The 19,443-nt window shown below is 39.0% G+C and overlaps 1 protein-coding gene across 3 annotated transcripts in view; it reads left to right on the top strand.

Annotated features, from left to right (window-relative positions):
• The window catches only part of PCDH11X (protocadherin 11 X-linked), a 507,363-nt gene that overhangs the window by 227,909 nt on the left and 260,011 nt on the right, over nt 1-19,443 (top strand). For all 3 annotated transcript variants that reach the window (XM_074915248.1, XM_074915249.1, XM_074915247.1), the window contains one exon: nt 19,236-19,307. In XM_074915248.1, coding sequence (XP_074771349.1) covers nt 19,236-19,307 — 72 coding nt within the window. The remainder of the gene's footprint in view (nt 1-19,235; nt 19,308-19,443) is intronic.

Here is a 19,443-nt window from a genome sequence, read left to right as displayed (position 1 = left end):
TTGTTCTTCATAAAGATACCAGGCACAAAAGATGAGCTTTGAGAGTTCTTTGGGAAGGTAGATCTGAGCAGAGAGTTTTGGTTTGATTCCAACATAAACAAATCAGTAGACTAGGGAATTTAAAAGAATTTCAGTTATGTTGAAAGTATTTTTAGTTTCTGACCGCAACTGTTATGGAGTGTGGACAAAGCATCCATTTCATACTGGTGGGACACTGCTGCACATACCAGTTTGTGGTAAGCACATTTATTCTGGCCAGAACAAGTCTCTTGGTGACAACTTCTATAAAATGTGGTTGTCGTGCTGCCAGATACCACAGTGTGAGTTCCATACAAATGGGCATGTATGGGATTTCATAGTATTGCTTTAGATTGGGAGGAATCTTACAAACAAACAGGAAAACGTTTATACAGCCTTACTAAAAAGGGTTTAAAATTCAAAATCCAGAAGACTTTTCCTCACATGTGACTTTTTCTCATGGGTTGATAACTTTAAATGACCAGTCATCTTTACATGAAAGAAACCTAAATATGTCTCTGCATGTATATATGTATTTAACCTACAAACTCCAACAAACCTCTAGATTGGGAAACCAGAACCAAAGAAGCAAAGGAGGGATGGAGGAAGCCATAGACTGGTTGTGTTCGAGAAACCTCCTCTGGAAATGAGAATGACTCCAAACTGCAGTTGGATCTGTTCTATCACTTTCACAAAGTCATACACAATGAGAAAGGGAAAAGCTTTCAGATTTGGAAGAATCTCTGGACACATGTAATCAATTTGGTTTTATCTCCAGTAGCAAGGATTGGGGATGGGGGGTGGGGTGATTAGTAGAGTGTAAATACATTAATTGGAACTTTCCTCCATCTCTGGTGGCAGTTGTAGAGGGCAGCTGGCACACAGTGCTCCATGTGAGCCCTTTCCCTGTATTGCCTTTTTTTCCCCCGTGCTATGTAGCAGTTAATGATTTTGATGAACTTGGCTGTAACTTTTAACACTGGGTTGACAAGGCCAAGGTGCTTGCATTTTTTTTGGTCAGTGCTGCATTCATAACAGTTTGTTGCAGCTCTCAGCGAGGTGATCTCCGCACGTTTGGCACAGAGGGCAATCTCAGAAATATGTTTCAAATTAAGTACAGTGTGCTGCGCCAGGGATGTTGTGTTTGGTAGTTAACTTCTCTAGATTTACTTGCACAGCCGATCGGCACTGGCTGATAATGAAGTGGACGATTTACGAATGCTAAGGGCATGGTTAGGATGATCCTGTTGACATCTAAAAGCAGAAAAGAGCATGTTGAGCCTCGGGAAACCATAAAAGCTTTTTATGCTAGTGAAAGCATACTCTGCATTAGGGAGTCGACCTTAATGCCCCAGCACATTTAATTATTTCTTTAATATTTTAAATTTGCAGAAATAACTTATTTTTATTTTATTTTTTTTTTACTTCTCTGTGTTAACTTCTACAACCTACAGCTTTTTCTCATAAAATTAGTAGTTCACGGATTTCTCTGAGAGTCAGAAACTAATTCTCCTGTATTAACACAGAGGATTGGAAGCTGACTATCACAGCGTGCTCTAGCAAATGCAGGACAATAGATCTCCTGTTACTACCTAGTGGTTTCTTCCATGAACTATTTTTATTATTGCTGAAACAGTTCACCACACTGTGTAACTTACTGAAATGGTAACTGTTGAATGATTCAGTGATTCTGCAGGTTTTGCTGGTGCTGTGGTCATGCCATCCATAGCGGCTTGGACGTGGGTTGTGATGAGAACCATGAAATGCTGTGTTGTGCCCTGCCTACGCCAGGAAAGTCATGTCCTCAGAGCTCTGACTTTCAGTTACTGAAATTAAGTCACTGGAGCACACACAGTGACATCTTGGCATAGCCTGCTTGTCTGCAGGAGATCTCGTGTTGTTCAGGGGGTTGTTTCACTCCAGAGACAAGCTATGGTTTGCCAGCTTACATCAGACGTGTGCGGACAAATGCAAATCTGCAGAAACAAGAAACACTGTGTTGCTAAAACTGTAAAGTACACCAGAACTAACACGGGCAAATGTGAGTTGTTTATGAAAAATGTGTTAGAAGTGCCATAGGGTGGAATTATCACTTATAAAGATCTCACTCCCACAGCTTAGAATAGCTTAAAGGTGCTGGAAAATAAGGTTCTGCACTGATCTCTGGAGATCGTGTCTATTTTGTCTTAATTATTATAGCTCTGAATATTGTTACTCTTTAATGCCATGTTGTGAAATCCATGATGTGCTCAGCACTCCAACCATACAGCATGCAAAATATTTTTTTAGTTCCTTTAAAAACCAACATATTGATTCCTACCAGTTTTTGAACTAGAATTTTGTGAGCAGTGTCATATAATTTATTTGACCTACAAATACACCTGTGTGTGTCAGTACATGTATTATCTTATGTCATTATTTTCATTTTTTTTCTAGGATAAACAATGCCAGTCACTGTAATATTTCTGTAGGAGGGGTATGTTTACCTTACCTGTATCCGTTTTTTTCCTGCTTCTCTGACCTATCTAACGATGTGGTAATCTTTCCAAGATACAAAACTGTCTCATATGAAATTACTGACTTGCTCCAGAACAACTCAGTCTTTAATTATGCTCTGGATTGTTGAGGTACAGCAGTCACTCTCAGTAGAGCTTCTTAACAGTAATCTTTGCATGGCCATTGAGATCAAGTCCTAGATCCTGACCAGTCTGTTTATTTGTATTCCCTGATACTTTTTTCTGGTACTCTCAGTAACAGTGAGGCAAATGGAAAGTAGTATTCCGCCACTGTAAGGCCGAAAGGCGTTACCTTAAGAGAAGTTCTAACTGTGGTGCATGTTGGTGTGTGTGAGCGGGTGGAGAAGCTCTACTGGCTTAAGTAACTCCTTTGTGTGGGGCAGCATGTTCACGGTGTTCCCGACACCTTGCAGCTCTCATGAATATTGACGGCAGCGGGACTGGGAGCACTGACTTGTCCATGACTCTGTCTGAACCCGGTTGTGATGGCAAATGCTTAACATAAGATGAATCTGTCTCCACTGCCACAGAGAAAAAAAAAAAAAAAAAACCAAACAAAAAAAACAGGGAGAAGAAGGATGATTACAACTTTCCTCTTGTAGTCAAGAGGTAAACCTTCAGAAAAGTTGGAGGAGTCAAAGGATTGATTTGTTGTGAAGGATAGTTAGAGGAGACAGCAAATCAATTTACTGAAGTGAGAAGTTTGTGGGAGGGTCTGCTAGGACTTCTGGCTAGGGAGGACTAAGTTAAATGATGCCCCAAAGTAAAATGATGAAGATAAAGGCGGGTGTTTCTGAAATGAAAGGAAGGACTGTAGAATTAAATGCAGATCTCAAAGCAGCAAAGAATCTACTCTTGTGCTTGGGAATTTATGATAGAGATAAATTAAAGAAGCCAATTGTTGGCAGAAAATTGCTCAAAGAAATTTTATAAACTAGAGATAACTTCATAAAAACTGAGAAAGAGAAAGGGGAAAAAAATCAAATCCCAGTATGTTTCTAGAAGAGATGTGTTACAGGTTTTTAAAGTAAATCTGGTTTCTGGTTGAGATATAATATTAAACTTTTGTAAGGAGATAACTATTTAAGACTTTACTTGAGCTGTGTAATTTCTTCATAGCCATTTTAGCCTTTTATGATAAGATTCTTCTATGCTAATTTTTGCTGAAACAAACTGGTTTCCCTGAAGTGAATCTGTGATATGCTACAGTAGTATATTTTTTCTAAAACAAGAGGTAAATATAGGAAAAATTTGTAAATAGAAAAGTAGAAAAATTATTTCCACAGTGGATTTTTTTCTATAGATCCTGTGATTTTATAATACTTCATTCATTTACAAGTATAGTCTGAAGGGACGTTTAAATATGAATTTTGTATTATTGGTATTTCATCTAGTGAAGAGCAATCTTAGATTCTTTGTGTGATGGGTAATAGGGGAGGGACATGTAATTTAAATCTTCAGTGTGATTCATTGATGTGTTAAGAATAGAAGTATAATATGTCATGACACTTTGCTGTCTTCTATTTATTGCGATTGGCCTTTTTAAGATGTTTAAAAAGAATCTAAAAATTCACTGATGTGACATAGTTCTTTAAAAATTTCCATGAAACAGAGATGCAAGGTTATGTAAAATTCCTAACTCTCAGGATTCAGGACAATGCAGGATTAGGTCTGTTGTCTTAAACTTTATATTTATCATACATATTTAACACAGAAAATAGATTTTCATTTTTTATTTGATCTTCAGCTTTCAAGAAGTCTTCCTCCATCCCTGTTGATACATCTTTTGTCTAACATCAGTTGTGTGACACATGCTTATTTTGCTATGTATCAAAAGCAGCTGATTCTAAGGGAAGTCTTTTATGTCATTCTCTTTGTATGTCATTTCTATTAATTATTTTAGCTGTGATTTTTATATTTGCAGTGGTTAAATTTTCTTAGTATAATCAGTGTATGTCTACAAAGAAGAACAAATATCTTTTCATTCCCTGTTTCAAAAGGTTTGTCTTTTTGGGCTTTTCAGTTATTATCTTAATCAGCAGGGTCTCTTAGCACTCAGTGACTGAACAGCAGTGACATTTTTGTTCTTCTCATTTTCATTTTTATTCCAACTCTTTGTTTGCTAAAGAAACAGAATGGAATGATTGTTTTAGGATGTTGTCAGCATAGGTTCCTTGGGCTGGCCGATATAAATCTTGCCAAGTATGCTTGTGCCAGGTACACTGCTGCATCAGAATTGAACATAGAAATTTTGAAGGACATGAAAAGTTTATGATGTTTGCTTTTTGAGTTCCACTTCACTAATATTGAACAGCAGTGTATGTGCTCAGCTACGTAAAGAAGGAAAGGGAAGAAAAGCTAGTGCGTTTGTATAGCCAGCCTATCCGTACTGCATGTGATTACCTAGAAAATTCCATTTGGTTCAGTCAACAAGTTTTACGCAGCCTCTTCTTTCTTTCCAACTGCTCCCTTTGAGATAAGTCTGGAATAGTAAAGAAAGAAAAAATACTATTTATACCTTTTGAATGCTGAGGCTTTATACATGTATAGATAGATCATAACAGCTTTACATTCTTGTAATAATGACATTTTATCTTTGTTACAAATGGAGTGACAAGAATATTTAAAGGATGGTGGGACAAAGTGATTTCCATTTCCCTACTTCAGAAAGAGATCATTAAATAAATTTTCTTCAGTTTATCAGCAAGACAAAGTTGCAATTCACACATAATATTTACCTATACTTGCATTTAGAAAACCAAATTAAGTGTAAAAACAGAATACTGACCCTGGCTATTTTTTGTTAATCTGGGGTATGTGGGGAGGTGTGGGTGTGTTTATAGTGAGCCTTAGACTAGTATTTCCCCATAAATGTTGTTTGTGGTGAGTTCAGATCTTTTGTTTCAATAATACTTCATGAGCTGTAGGAACATAATCTGAAAAGTTAGAGAGGGACCTGGGGGTGTTGACTGACAGCCGACTGAACAGGAGCCAGCAGTGTGCCCAGGTGGCCAAGTAGGCCAATGGCATCCTGGCTTGTGTCAGCAATAGCGTGGCCAGCAGGGACAGGGAAGTGATTTTACCCCTGTACTCAGCACTGGTGAGGCCGCACCTGAACCCCTGGGTTCAGTTTTGGGCCCCTCACTACAAAAAGGCCATTGAATGACTCGAGCGTGTCCAGAGAAGGGCAACGGAGCTGGGGGAGGGTCTGGAGCACAGGTCTGCTGGGGAGCGGCTGGGGGAACTGGGGGGGTTTAGTCTGGAGAAGAGGAGGCTGAGGGGAGACCTCATCGCCCTCTACAGCTCCCTGACAGGAGGGTGCTGAGAGCTGGGGATGAGCCTCTTTAGCCTAGTAGAAAGCGCCAAGGCCCCGAGGGAATGGCCTCAAGCTGCCCAGGGCAGGGTCAGGCTGGCTCTGAGGAAGGATTTCTGTGCAGAAGGGGCTGTTGGGCGTTGGAATGGGCTGCCCAGGGCAGGGGGGAGTCCCCGGGATCCCTGGAGGGGTTGAAGAGTCGGGCTGAGCCAGCGCTGAGGGATCTGGGGGAGTTGGGAAGGTTCAGTGTGAGGTTAGTGGTTGGTCTGGATGATCTGCAAGGGCTTTTCCAACCTTGATGATTCTGTGAAAAAGTCTAAGTGCCACTGTCATGTAAACTGTGAGTATTTCTTAATCCTTAAGATTTTGAATTTATATCAGCAGATAATAATCCTGAGATAACATATTTTTTATTGAAAACATAAATTATAGGTATTAGAGAAGATCATAGAACACTCAACCCTTTAGAAAACTATTACAAAGTTTATAAGTGAAATTATTCCCAATCTATGGCACATGGACAGAATAATACACTTTATAATAAATTAATGAAAGTGGCTACTGTGTATGATTTCACTGCCATATATTATTTCACTGAAAGTGTGCTTAATCTAAGACAAGTAGCAATTCAGTGTAAATAGTTTAGAAATTCAGTGATGGCCATTTTTCGTGGTTTTGCCATTGCTTTTCACACACTCCGAATGTTTATTTTCAAATCTCTTATGTTAAGTGAGATATGAAAACCCCTCAACTTCCATCAGAATGATGCTTCAATGATTTTTATCTCATTAATTATTTTTAAAAGCTCAAATTATTCCTGGAGTACATCATCAGGAAGAATTAAAGCAATCCACCTGATAAACAAACTGCCATTTTCTTTAACATGCGTAAGAGCTCTCTGTACAAAAATGTACCTCCTTTGATGTTGTTTCCCTTAATCCACTCCACTAGGTTTTATTTTTTTCTACAAAATAAATAAAAAAGATGTTTAAATTGATCTTTGTAAGTTCGTATCTATGACCTTATCTACCTGACATTAGAAATTCCAGTTTTTTGGCTTTTTTTCTAGCAACATGTGGTTTTAGTGGAAAAATAGAGTTCTAAGTCTTGTAAAGCTTACTGTATTTCTTTGTAAGCTGTCTCTGAAGTCTGTGCTATCATGTCTTCACTTTTTTTTTTGGTGTTCAAACTAGCTAGAAGTAAACCAGACCAGGTATGTGTACACGTTGCCATGTTTTGGATTCAACAGTAAAAATCCTTTGCTAACATTTTTGCTGAAGTTCCAGGAGTTTACATATTCAGCTGTCTAGGGCCAGAGATTGTAACTCGAGGTATCACATCAACTAACTCATTCCCTAAGGTTTCGTGTGCCCTGTATCTGTAATGTACTGCTGGGAAGTCAGATGTAGAAAAAGAATTATTTGCAGTGATTTAGAAAAAAGCTTGACAATACAGTGCATTGCTTAATAAGAGTATCCTCTAAGACATAAGAGTCTGGTTTATAAAAATGCATAACAAAAATCAAATACATTTTCATGTAGCACACCTGAAATATTTGAATTCTGGACTAGCTCTGGAAATCAGAGAGCAAGAGAACGTGCGTGTGAATATGCATCTGTTTGGAAAGGTGTCTTCCAAATGCTAATCTTCTCTATTATGGAATCTACTTCCAGTGTTCTAATGTATTGCTTTATGACAGTAGTTTTCTTCCCAATCTTTTTAAAGAGAGGGCATTTTTTTTTATCTTTGCATTAAGAATAAAAATTCTCTGTTGCTTTAAGAATTACTATGTGTGACTCTGCTCTTTAGTTTGCCATTTTTAAAATGAGGAAAATTGCACTTTCAGAGAAAAGATACTAGTATCGGTTCATTATTGTTTTTATGAAACGGAAGGACTGTGCTTGAAATGTTTGCCACTGCAGGCATTATTAGTGGAAGCGGACTTACAGAAACTAATTTTGTAATATATTTATGGAAGATTAGATTTCAGATACTATGTTCTGGGGTTTCTTTTTCTCCTTCTCCCACCCTGCCCAAGGGGGAAAAACAATCTCTCACTGAATAATTCATGAATAACAGAAAATAAAATTGAAAACATGGAAAGTGTCAGGAATTGAGGGAGGGGATTCTTCCCCTCTACTCCACTCTCATGAGACACCCCCACCCCCCCGCAGTGCTGTGTCCAGCTCTGGGGACACCAACATCAGAAGAACATGGACCTGCTTGAGTGGTGCCAGAGGAGGCCACAAAGATGCTCAGGGGGCTGGAGCACCCCCCTGTGAGGACAGGCTGAGAGAGCTGGGGAGGTTCAGCTGGAGAAGAGAAGGCTCCAGGGAGAGATTGGAGCGGCCTCACAGGACTGAAATAGGCTTCAGGAAAGGGGGGAGGGACTCTGATCAGGGGGTGTAGGGATAGGATGAGGGGTAAAACTAACAGAGGACAGATTTAGATTAGCTATAAGGAAGCAATTCTTCCCTGTGAGAGTGGTGAAGCCCTGGCTCAGGTTGCCCAGAGAAGCTGTGGCTGCCCCCTCCCTGGAAGGGTTCAAGGCCAGGTTGGACGGGGCTTTGGGCAACCTGGGCTAGTGGAAGGTGGCCCTGCCTGTGGCAGGGGGGTTGGAACTGGATGATCTTTAAGGTCCCTTCCCACCCAAACTATTCCATGATTCTATGACACATATTTGAGAAACTGTGTGTCAGGATTAGAATAAGCTTTAAAATAGAAGGTGAGAATGTACTTGGATTTAGGTACAATATGGTGGCTAGAAGATGGTCGGAAACTGATTATCTTAAGTGAAGACACCTTGCAGGATTAAGTTTAGACATCCTTAACACCACTGTAACACCAGCTTGTCAGCGTTCTCCTGTACTTCAGAAATATTCCTCCTGCCTTGCCCAATTATTTAAGAGACTCCAATCTCCCCTGGTCCCTTTGCATTCTTAATGCTCACCTCGTTTATAAAACCTGTGGAGAGTGTGGGGTTTATTTCTTATGTTCATTATTTTACCTTCTAAACTTTAGCTGTCTTCAGTTACAATGCTAATACAATTTTGCAGTAACATGGGCTTCAGCACAGGCTGTGTAATCCCTGAGGATCGCTAATCTGCGCCGATCACACCACTGCAGTGTCATTGCCACACTTGGTGCTGGGTATGACAGGAGTAGATGAACTCTGCCTCTGCTGCATGCCTGTACTCTGAGCATATTTCTGATCAGAGCAGGGACAGGTTAACAGATGCACCAGATGTAATACTTGTATTAAGTACTTATGTTTTAAAGCCATTCAAATATCTGAGCCAAAGAATCTTGTAATGATGTCTAGACAATAATAAGAGCACATCTGTGTTATGGGAACTTCTCTGAATCTCCTGGGTGGGCCTGTTACTTGTACTTATGTGTGTAAAACCAAAAAAAAAACTCCACCCCAAACAAAAACCACAAACCCCAAACAAACAAAAACCTACCAAACAAACAAAAAAAAACCAAAAACAAAACCTTAAAAACTCAAAACCTTAAAAACCACTGGGAATGCTTCTGACCCTGTCTGATCTGCACTCCTGCCACCATGTCCCAAGCACACAAACCTACTGTACATATGGAGGTGGTTAAGCATCCCTGAAATGCTGGCACTGGTGTACCTTGTCCTTAGTGCCTCAGGACTTCCACAATCTCGTGCTTCAGTGCAGCCTCCCTAGGTGATGTCCCCACCCCGTTGAAGTTTCTGGTAAATTGTAGGTTCCCTCCTTCCAGCAAGGCAGCAGAGCAGACAGATTTATAAAGGGCAGCAAGAGAAGTCATTTCATAATGTTATTATTTATTATGTTTAGCTGAAAAAAAAATTAAAAGTTAGAATTTTATAATTCTTCCTGAAATAGAATTACTGTTCTCTTGACATGATCCCTGCTAGCACAGCCGTATGTATGATATCAAAGTAGGATTTTTCTTGCAACTTTTTAGAAGGGATTCCTGACATAGAGTGAAGATGGGGTTGGCGTAACATGAGTATTAGTAGAAATGTGATGGGACTGTGTGGACATCCATGGATAGCAGTCTCCCATTGGAACAAGTAAGTATTTTCATACTGGTTTTATTGATAGAAAGCTGATGTGAAGAGTTGTCCAAGGGAAGGGAAGAAGCTTGCAGAGAAGCAGACATCACCAGTTTCTTTTCACCAGCAAGACTGCAATACAGCTTTTAAATGGATTTTACTATTATAATGAGATCTCAGTCTCTGTCCTGACCACGTGTAAATGACAGGAGTATGTGGTAACATATGTCTATGCTTATAAAAAGACTCATACTATTTTTCACAAGTTGTGCTGATATAGCCCACAGACATTCTTGGCTTAAGCAAGGCAATGGATCTCCCTTTCACTGACCTGCCGTAGAGTAGATGGAGCTACTCCTACCTGTACTCACCCTTGGTGCCTCCTACACGTTTCCCCATTTCTCCTTATTTTGCAAGTTACGCTGTTTACATTCAGTCTGAATTTTGTGCCATAGGTTAGTATACATGATGAATAATTTACTTGGAGACTTGATAAGAAAAAAAGTTATTTCCAAGCATACTACTTTATCTCTTGAGCGATTATTTATGGTATAAGTGCCTGTTGTGGACATACTCTTGCCACCTGAAGAACAATCTGACTTTATTTTACTTCATATACCAAGAACTACAATATGCACTAGAAAAATCAAACATACTTTATAAGACAAATAGTAACATCTGGGGATAAGGAATATAAATAGGGTGACATCAAATGAAAAGAGCTGATGATCCAACAAGGCTTCTATAGATCATGTTGTCTCTAATGTCAGGAGAATTGCAGATTAGTCTTGCTGCTCTTTATAAGTAAGCCTATTTATCAACTTTCTGGAAAAATCTAATTTAAGGTGTCACGTTTGCCTTAGTTGTGCCACACTTCAAAGCTTAAAGTACAGGGGTTTGTCAGCCATTCTCTCCTGGCTGTAATCAGCATGTGAGATTCTTGTTCAGGCCTTTCTCCACCAGCCGGGTCCAGGCTACACCTGGCTGAATACCATAATGTAATTTTAGTTTGCTTGATTGGTAAAGTAAAAAAAAAATAGGAAGCCTTAGCATTTAACATCTTTATCCAATTCAGACTTAATGTTCAGAGAGAAAGAGTAATTTAAATTGTAAATGTTCATTATAAGAATCTGGAATACTATAAAGTGTAACTTAGTCACACCATAGAGCAAGAAGATGATGAGCCCTAGAAAAAAACCCCTTTTGGACAAAGTGGATACTGGCAGAGGCTATGCTATTTTTCCTGAATAACCTACAGAAAGAGAAACTGGTTTTATGAAGGGATATAACGAGAAATGTGACTTTTAACAACTCTGGAGAAAATATGCAGGAATATAAAAATTCGTAGTTTTGCTACCATGTACTACATTTTTAACATGATGCTTTATATCTGAGTCACAAAACGGATTTGTGTACATTTATATTCATTCTTTAAAAGCTAAGTAGAGCTCAGGCAACTAAAACAAGTTGTTTGATATTATGTTCTCTTTTTTTTCCCCTTTCACTTGATGTAAGAATACCTTAGCATATAATGTCACATTAGTTTTATATATGCAAATACTTTCAAGTCAGAACATGTAGTGTGAGCATATTTTATCAGCTATTACCACTAAGATTTTTACATATACAAACTGAAAAAAAAGTCCTATGTTTATCAAAATTTAAAGTAATTTTTCTCCTTTAGGATTATCTGAATTTGTTGGAATGCCTCTCTTCTTATATCAGAAGGAATCCAACTATGCATTGATTATGAACATTTTGTCATTTCTGAAATTTGGGGAACTCGTTAAAGTGTGTTAGCAATGATGTGCAAAATAAAACGGAAACGTAACACAGTATCTGATTGTTACTTAAATGTAATAAAATCATTTGAGCACCAAAGCCTTCAATAGCATATTCTCGTAGATAGGCATTTTCTTAGGCATTCCAAAATGCTGATATTCTCACAGAGAGCTTTAGGATAAATCCGTATAATTCCTGTGCATGACATTTTGAAAAGACCAGAGCTATGAATATCACACCTGATTGCTTTTAAGTCAAAAGCTTTCATGTGCAGGAAATAATGTTTCAATTAAAAAGAGAGAGAAGGGGGAGGTCATTTGACATTACTACATTGCATTCAAAATCATGTACAGAAAAAGAAAATTAGAACAAATTCAATAGGCTGCTGACTCAAAGCTGAACAGCCTTAAACATTTGTATCACCTGTTCAAAAGATTGATAGCCACATTTTTTGTGTCAAATGACTGTATCAAGTCTTAGAACTTGGTGGTCTCAGTCTCTTGATTTTTGAAATTTTGCTATTGCTAGATACCAAGTGCTTGGTTTTATTCTTCGTTGTTCCCACTTCACCTTTGTCATCATTTAGTGTCTGAAATCCATAAATTCCTCTATTATAATTTCAGCTGTGAAGATGCCATGTAAGATTACAAATAATGACAGCAGGTGGAAAGAATTTCTACACCTTAGTATACTGACTTTACCGTGTGCTTTTTCATGTGACCTCTACTTGAGTTTACAATTAAGAGTGTATATATATGCATTTGTAAGATTAGTAAACATTTTAATTTTTAGTACTACAGTATCTGACAGATCACTGGAGATTCACAAGAATCTTTCTTCTTGCATAAAACAATAGGATGCATTTAGCCCAAAATTGCCCTTGAAGTAGATACTTATTCTAGTAATATTTCAAATAATTTCTCCCAAATGACATATCCTTTCCTGTAAGATACCTGATCATTGAATCCTGAAATATGGATGTGGGTTTTGCTTAGGGTTGGGTTTCTTTACAGAGCCATCAAGAAAAAGAATTTGCCACATGAAGATTCACCATCTATGTATGGATTTTGCTACCTGTATGAAAAGCATTGTTCTTCTATGGATGACCTCCTTGCACAGAATGATAGTTTTATCCTTCTCTACATCATTATGTTTGCTGTACAAAAATCCTGCTGTGCTACATCATAATAACATGTAATCTTCTTGCTTAGTTTAGCTGAGATTTAAGGAGCCGCTTTCATGGAAGCAGTTTTCTAAAGTCTGATCTATAATTTACCAGAATCAACCAGGCAAAAGAGCAAGAGGCTTTATAAGAGGGATACAGCCCTTAAAACTCTTAAATGAAGATTAGTTTAAAGTTTTACAATCCGGTACAGAACCATCTGGCAAATCTCATGTCAGGCTTTGTTAAACCTCTGAGCTTTCCTAGTATGCTGTAGTCATTCAACCCCCACCCCACACCCTGCCTTTATCTTCCATTCCTCTGTCTCCTGCCAGGCACCCGCTTTACTCAGATATGTTGGAACAAAAGAAGGAAATAAGTAAGTGAAGGGCTGATTTTTCTACAGGAATAGTGTAACAGCTGTAAATGATGGAGGCTGGGGGTGTGCTGCACCTCTGGAAATCATGCCCTTATAATTGCTGGCTGGCAGGATATGCACTAGGTGATTTATTGCATCTTTGAAGAGGTAATTGCAAGATAAAAGCTGCCTGTTGGCAGAACCATTAGAGACTTGCTGGGTTAAATTGTGGCTTTTGAGGCCAAGGAATCACTGGGAGGACTTATAGCAACATCACAAGGCATTTTGATACTTTGAGAAATGAAGCCACACAGTGGTTGCAGTCAAAACAATGTAGTTGTGTCAGTGGTGGCTCCAGATTGCTCTTTGGTGTGGAAAGCCAATTGTTCCCATCATTCCTAAATCGCATTTCAGGGTTCTAGACTGCGGGTTCCTTGCCAATACCTGTGAGTTCCAAATTGTATTTTTGTTCTTTGGCAAAAGGCAGATCTACTGTGTTTCTCAAACACAAAGCAAAACCTTCCTGTATGAATCCATACTAACATCTTCATTTCAGCTGTCCTGTGGCTTTCCCATACACTTACATGTCATACAGATTTATTTTCATATTTATACAAAGCTTGGAAACGTGGAACAAAATAATTTGTTCTAGCAATCTGTTGCATGCAAATTATTCATTCTTCACTTAAATTAACCCTTCTGTTCACCTTTCACGTGAAGGCTCTTAGGCTGAAGGAGAGGACCGCAGGAATCCAATTACCTGAAATCAATTTAGAGGCAAGAAGAAGGCATTGTTAGTGGAGATTATCTCCTTCTCAGGCTTACAGGGCTTCTCTGTCTCAGTGTGATAATAAAGATGTTCTGCCTGGACAGTGAAATTTAGTATACGTGATTTCCTGGTTATCATGTGGGACAAAAATAGTGAAGTCTGCAGTTCTTGTCTAAAAATGTAGCTTCTGGCTTTATATTTTAAACATAACTAGAAAAGACAAAAGGTGCCCCAAATAAATATGTGCAATCCTAACTAGACTTCGATAATGTAACACAGCTAATATACTCCTTACGAAATGTCTTTTGCTGTTTATTTCCTAAATCTCACTTCAAGCCGTACAGGATTTTAGCTTGAAAGACAACTTCTTAAAGCACCTTTTTTTTTTTTCCTTTCCTGTAAAGTGCAGGAGTGAAACACTTTGAGTCAGACAATCTTAATGCTGCCGTAGCAATTTTGTAAGGCACCAGAGAAAAATGCATTGTATTATTTTTGAATTTCAGTCTGCTGTTGCTTCTCACAGCAATCAATAACCATTAGAATTATTGGTGGTAGTATCCGTCTGGATAATTCTACGGCTTTTCCAGAAATCAAAATACATAAACCCAAATTGTCATATTTTAACTTTTTTCTTTTTAACTCTTATAAAGCCATTTTTGCTTTGAAGAAAAGCAAAAAAACCTGTCAATAGGGAAATGCGATTAAAAAGGAGATGACACCTAGCTGAACAAATCAAGTAGTTAGTATTAAAATAAAAAGTTTGAGGACCAGAACAAATTCCTTTTGCGGTCTGGAAAAGCGATAGTCATTGAAAAATTAATCATATCCGTGGTTCAAGTTACTAGATATTTTTATGATTATTTTAAAACCCCCAACCAGTTGAACATAATTTAACTTCTCTCCAGCAAAAATGGAAGGACTTTCCCCACATTTTTAGAGTATGTATTTTGGATTAGAGGTGGCTGCCTGCCAGTCCGCGCTGTAGGAAGCAAAGGGACACCGTGGGCGCTGTGGCCGGGAGCACAGGTCGAGCTGGGGTGGGCAGAGGCAGAGAGCGGGCAGCTGCCTGCCCCTTGGCTCCCGAGGAGCAGGGTGCTCTCCGCTTGTCCAGCGGGACGTGGCAGCTTCTTGCTGCTGGTGTGGTGCCATGTGGAGAGGGAGAGGCAAAAGGGAGAGCTCAGCGGGTGGCTGTTGGACAGGATTGCAGGGGTGGGCACCCCTTTTCCTCAGTCACCTGCATCCCCCCTGCCTGACCTACAGAGGGGACTGGCAGGGCAGGATCCTAGACTGAGCCAGCTGGACTAGAACCTTAGGGCAGAGAGAGAATGGGGTTGTGTCTGATGGAGCAAACAGGGCAAGCAGATTAGCAGTGTCTTGTTATGGATCAGCCTAACCTGTGCAGACACCGGGAGCTGAGTAGTGCGGGGGAAAGATGCAGTCAGAAGGCAAATCTTCTGCACACAAGTGGTTGTTGTAAGATTAATTTGAACTATCTCAGGTGCACAAGAGATTTCCTCCTCATATTTCAAACTGGGGACCACCAGTACAGCATCCTAATGATAAAAATGAAGTCTGACTTAAAAGGATGACTTTCATAACCTTTAAAATGTATTTTACAATTTATTTTCTCTGGTAGATTTTGAAAGCCTGGATATTACCTGTCAAGCTGTCATAGATAATTATATGTTTGTTAACTTATTGTTCCTAATAAACAACAGGAAATATTCATGATGAATTTCATTTTTCCTGAACAAAAATTATTTAATAACTACTTTGATTAAATATTAAAGCTTTCTTTTGCTGTTACAACTAGACAGAAAATTCCAAATATCAGCAAAGGATTTTGTGCACAGACTTTTTACTATACTGGCCATTATGCTGGACTTTATTGATTGCTAACATAACTGATCAGGGTAGTTTCTAGGTGGTCATGTGGAAGACTGATGTGACTGGCTGTATGATGACTCAGCAAACTAAAACTTACTTCATACTGAAAATAACTGAAAACTGGACCTTCTGTGGATGGACAGGACTGCCTGGCCTTGGGGAGCAGTTGACAGTATCATGTTTCCCACTGGGCAAAAGTGGTTACTGAAATCAAGGAAACCTTCACAGCCAGCAACACCTTAGGTGGTTTTCTATCTTATTTTGCCCCCCCCCCCCCCCCCCCCCCCCCCCCCCGCCCCGGTGTCTGTATCAGGGCAGCAAAATGGGGTGTCTGGTAATGATTTAGAGCAAAAATGAGTCCCCCTCAACTCTGGCAGAGGGGGGAGATCTCAGAAGGTGTTGGATGAATGGTAGGAACTGAATCAGCTGTCCAGATAACGCCCCGTGCTTGTGGAACAGTAGTTGGCTGTAACAGAAGTGACAGGTGGTTCATCAAACATGAAAAGAACCTAATTTATTCCAGAAGTCAAGCCTGCCTGCTAGAGAAGTTGTAATCGGTGCGTGCACAAGAGCTAAGGGAGCTTTAATAGCACTGCTGAAACCATAATGTAATATCCAGGCTGAAATCATTCCATCTTTATCTCATTATGAGTACAATTTTCTTCTATGTGTGAAACTTAAATGTCAAATTGAGGAAGTGGAGGGAACATAAACAAAAGACTGTGGGCATATTCTATTGTTTCTTTAGAAGAATTGTAGGAGCTTCAGAAGGCTGTGGGAAGATGCTCCAAGCAAAATGGGAGGATAAAGGCTTTCGAAAACTTCCCACTTTTAGTAAGAGCTTCTTTATCTGCACTGGAAGAAGGAAGCTCCCAGGAGGATTGTCTATCATTACCATATTCTTCTTCTTTAAGAAAGAGAAAAGAGAACTTGTGAATAAGTGCTGCTTATGTGATCCATTAAGAATATGTGTATATCTCAGCGAGCGGTAAGTAGGGAGCTTGTACACTAGAAGAACAATTGCTATAGTAGCAGGTAGTGCAGAACAGGTATTCACATAATTTTTTTGCAGCACGCTGGGTTGGAAGCTGCACCAAATGCGCTGCTAGTTAGCGGTACAAGTGCTGGTTCATTCAAAGCTCTCTTGCTTGTAGTCACAGCTCACATAGGTGTTTTTCTACACTGAAAAATGGCAATGCAACACTTCCAGGTTTGCTGTGGCAAACCGGGTCTGTGCTGTGTGTTAGGGCCTTTAATTTCTAGACCTTAATTCCTTTAGTTCTGAAATGGCATTGTAAAAGCAGAAGGAGAGCTGGAAAGATGTGTACTGTGTGTAGGAAGCCTAGAGGGGCTGAAAGCAGTTACTGCTTGGTTGTGTTGTGTTTTTTTTTTTCTTTCTTCCATCCTGCTCCAGGATGCAGACTGCTGACTGACTAGTAGTTGCCCCAGAATTTGCTCTATTTTCACTCTTGCTGTGTTTTGTTACTACTTTCTGGTGCTTGTCTTTGGAGATGTGAAAGAGTCTCTTTCGCTGCTGGTTAGTGGGAACAGTAGGAAGTAAATGAAGAACACAAAGTGCTAGTAATTCAGCATTAAGAGGTGTTTGAGTCTTCATGAAGCCATATCTAAGATTTAAAGCAAGGTTTTCAAGTGTTACTCAAACATTTTAAGTACTGTCTCACCTAAATGTACTTTTGCATCCCTTCCTGTACTCATACACTTGCTTTTTGATTTTCCTCTCTGCTCTAAAATAGAACTCTCTGGACAAATGTTGTATAAAAAGCTGATGTGAAATTCCAAGGAAAACTATTTCTCAAGAAATAGTGTGATTTTTAATGTCAGTTCCTGGCAGGCTATCCTATATGGAATTATTATGGTATCTTAGCACCACAATTGATATGTTTAATAATTTTCATTATGTGTTTGGGTCCCTTTGATGCTTGATTATTACATTTAAAGAAAGATTATAAGGTAGAATACATTTGCTTTTGAACATATGAAAAACACAACCTTCTCTTTCCAGATGCATTCATTTTAACTTTGTTTAGCATTCACTAAATCTGTGGTTATTTCTTTTTTTCTTTTGAAATGCACTTATTGTTCTATTTCAAGAATGAATCATGTTCCGTTGCTACCCCAAAATATAACAAAAATGGTAAAAATGATTGCCTGTAATCTATTATTACAGGCAATCCAACCTGCCAAAACAAAATTGCCATTTAATAAGGTGGTTTTTTGAAATGAGCCCTGTGAATGCTCCATGCTAACTGAAGTTGCCCACGAATTCTGCATTTAAAAAGATGTTTCCTTTTAAGTGACCATATTTTACTCCATATGACAGTGGCATATCTCTCCCTCTTTGTCAGTCCTTGCAGTCTCCATGGGCATTTAGATCGCTCTGATGTGAGACCTGGACAAGATACTATTTTTATTATGTATTGTCAAAGGCTGTATCCGAAGGGTAATACATTAGAGAGGCTGTGTTTCGGGAGGAGGAGAATTCTGGCACTACTTAAGTAGTGTATTTCAGCAGAGGACCTTTTTTGTGGATGTCATTGTTTCCATTTTATGACAGAAAGAATTTAGGGAGAAAGAAAATATAAGAGACTTGTTGGTATTTTTGCAGCAATATGTAAAGTTCCTTCCCTGGGAAATGCATGTGGAGAAAATTAAAAGGAACCAACATCCTACTCAGTGCACAGTCCCAGTGCTCAAAAACCTTACGTATTTATTATCGAAGCAGAGAAATGACAGACATTAACAAGTAATCACAGGTTGTTTTGGTAATATTAAAAAAAAAAAGTGTGAAGGGTCAGTAAGGCTACTTCATTGAAGACTACTTTAATCTATTTGACTATATAGACTTTGGGTTTTGGGGTGGTCAATCTCGAAATATTCCGAGGTAACAGATAGTCAAGGAGACAGGTGATGCAAACTTTGAAGAAGTTTTCCATATTTCTTTTAACTCACCCAGTTAAGTTAGTTCCAGTGCAGTCTGTCTCTCTTTCAGGGCGTCCATTGAACATAGCACAGCCTGGGGTGGAAACGGCAGAGAAGCCACAGTTGAGTTCCCTCTGAAATTCTGCTGCTGAGCAAAACTGTTGGCAAATCATTTCCTATTTTTGTCTGAGTTTTTTTAATCTGTACACACAGATGAAGGTGTGTACCTTCACACACTGAAAGTTAAAGCAACTCTATAAAAAACAAGTTAGCTGCAAAAATATCAGACCCAGTCTACTCCAAATGTATGTGGTTATGCTACATTACCATTATTTTGTATGAATTTTGTACCTGACTGTTTTATTCCCTCAAGGGAAATTAATGCTGGATGCTGACAGGGTGGTTGAACGTATAACTGATGCGTATTTTTCTCTCCTAAAAGCACACAAAAGAAGTGGGAAGGCCACAAACTCCTTTGAAAGAAACAACCTTGGAGCCTTGGACTCAGCCACAGGTAGGCTGGAATAACTTTCCAATAATGTGTTTTCAGTAATGTTGGTTTTTGTAAGTCTTAATGGAATTAATCTGGGGCTCTAAAGAAACACTGCAAAAGGTAGCTCTGTGGTTCTCGACATCATATGTCGGAATGA

Source organism: Athene noctua, chromosome 11 (genome assembly GCF_965140245.1).
Source record: "Athene noctua chromosome 11, bAthNoc1.hap1.1, whole genome shotgun sequence".
Taxonomy (NCBI): Eukaryota; Metazoa; Chordata; class Aves; order Strigiformes; family Strigidae; genus Athene; species Athene noctua.
The sequence above is the reverse complement of the archived record's forward strand: the minus strand, read 5'-3'. Positions and strand labels throughout refer to the sequence as shown.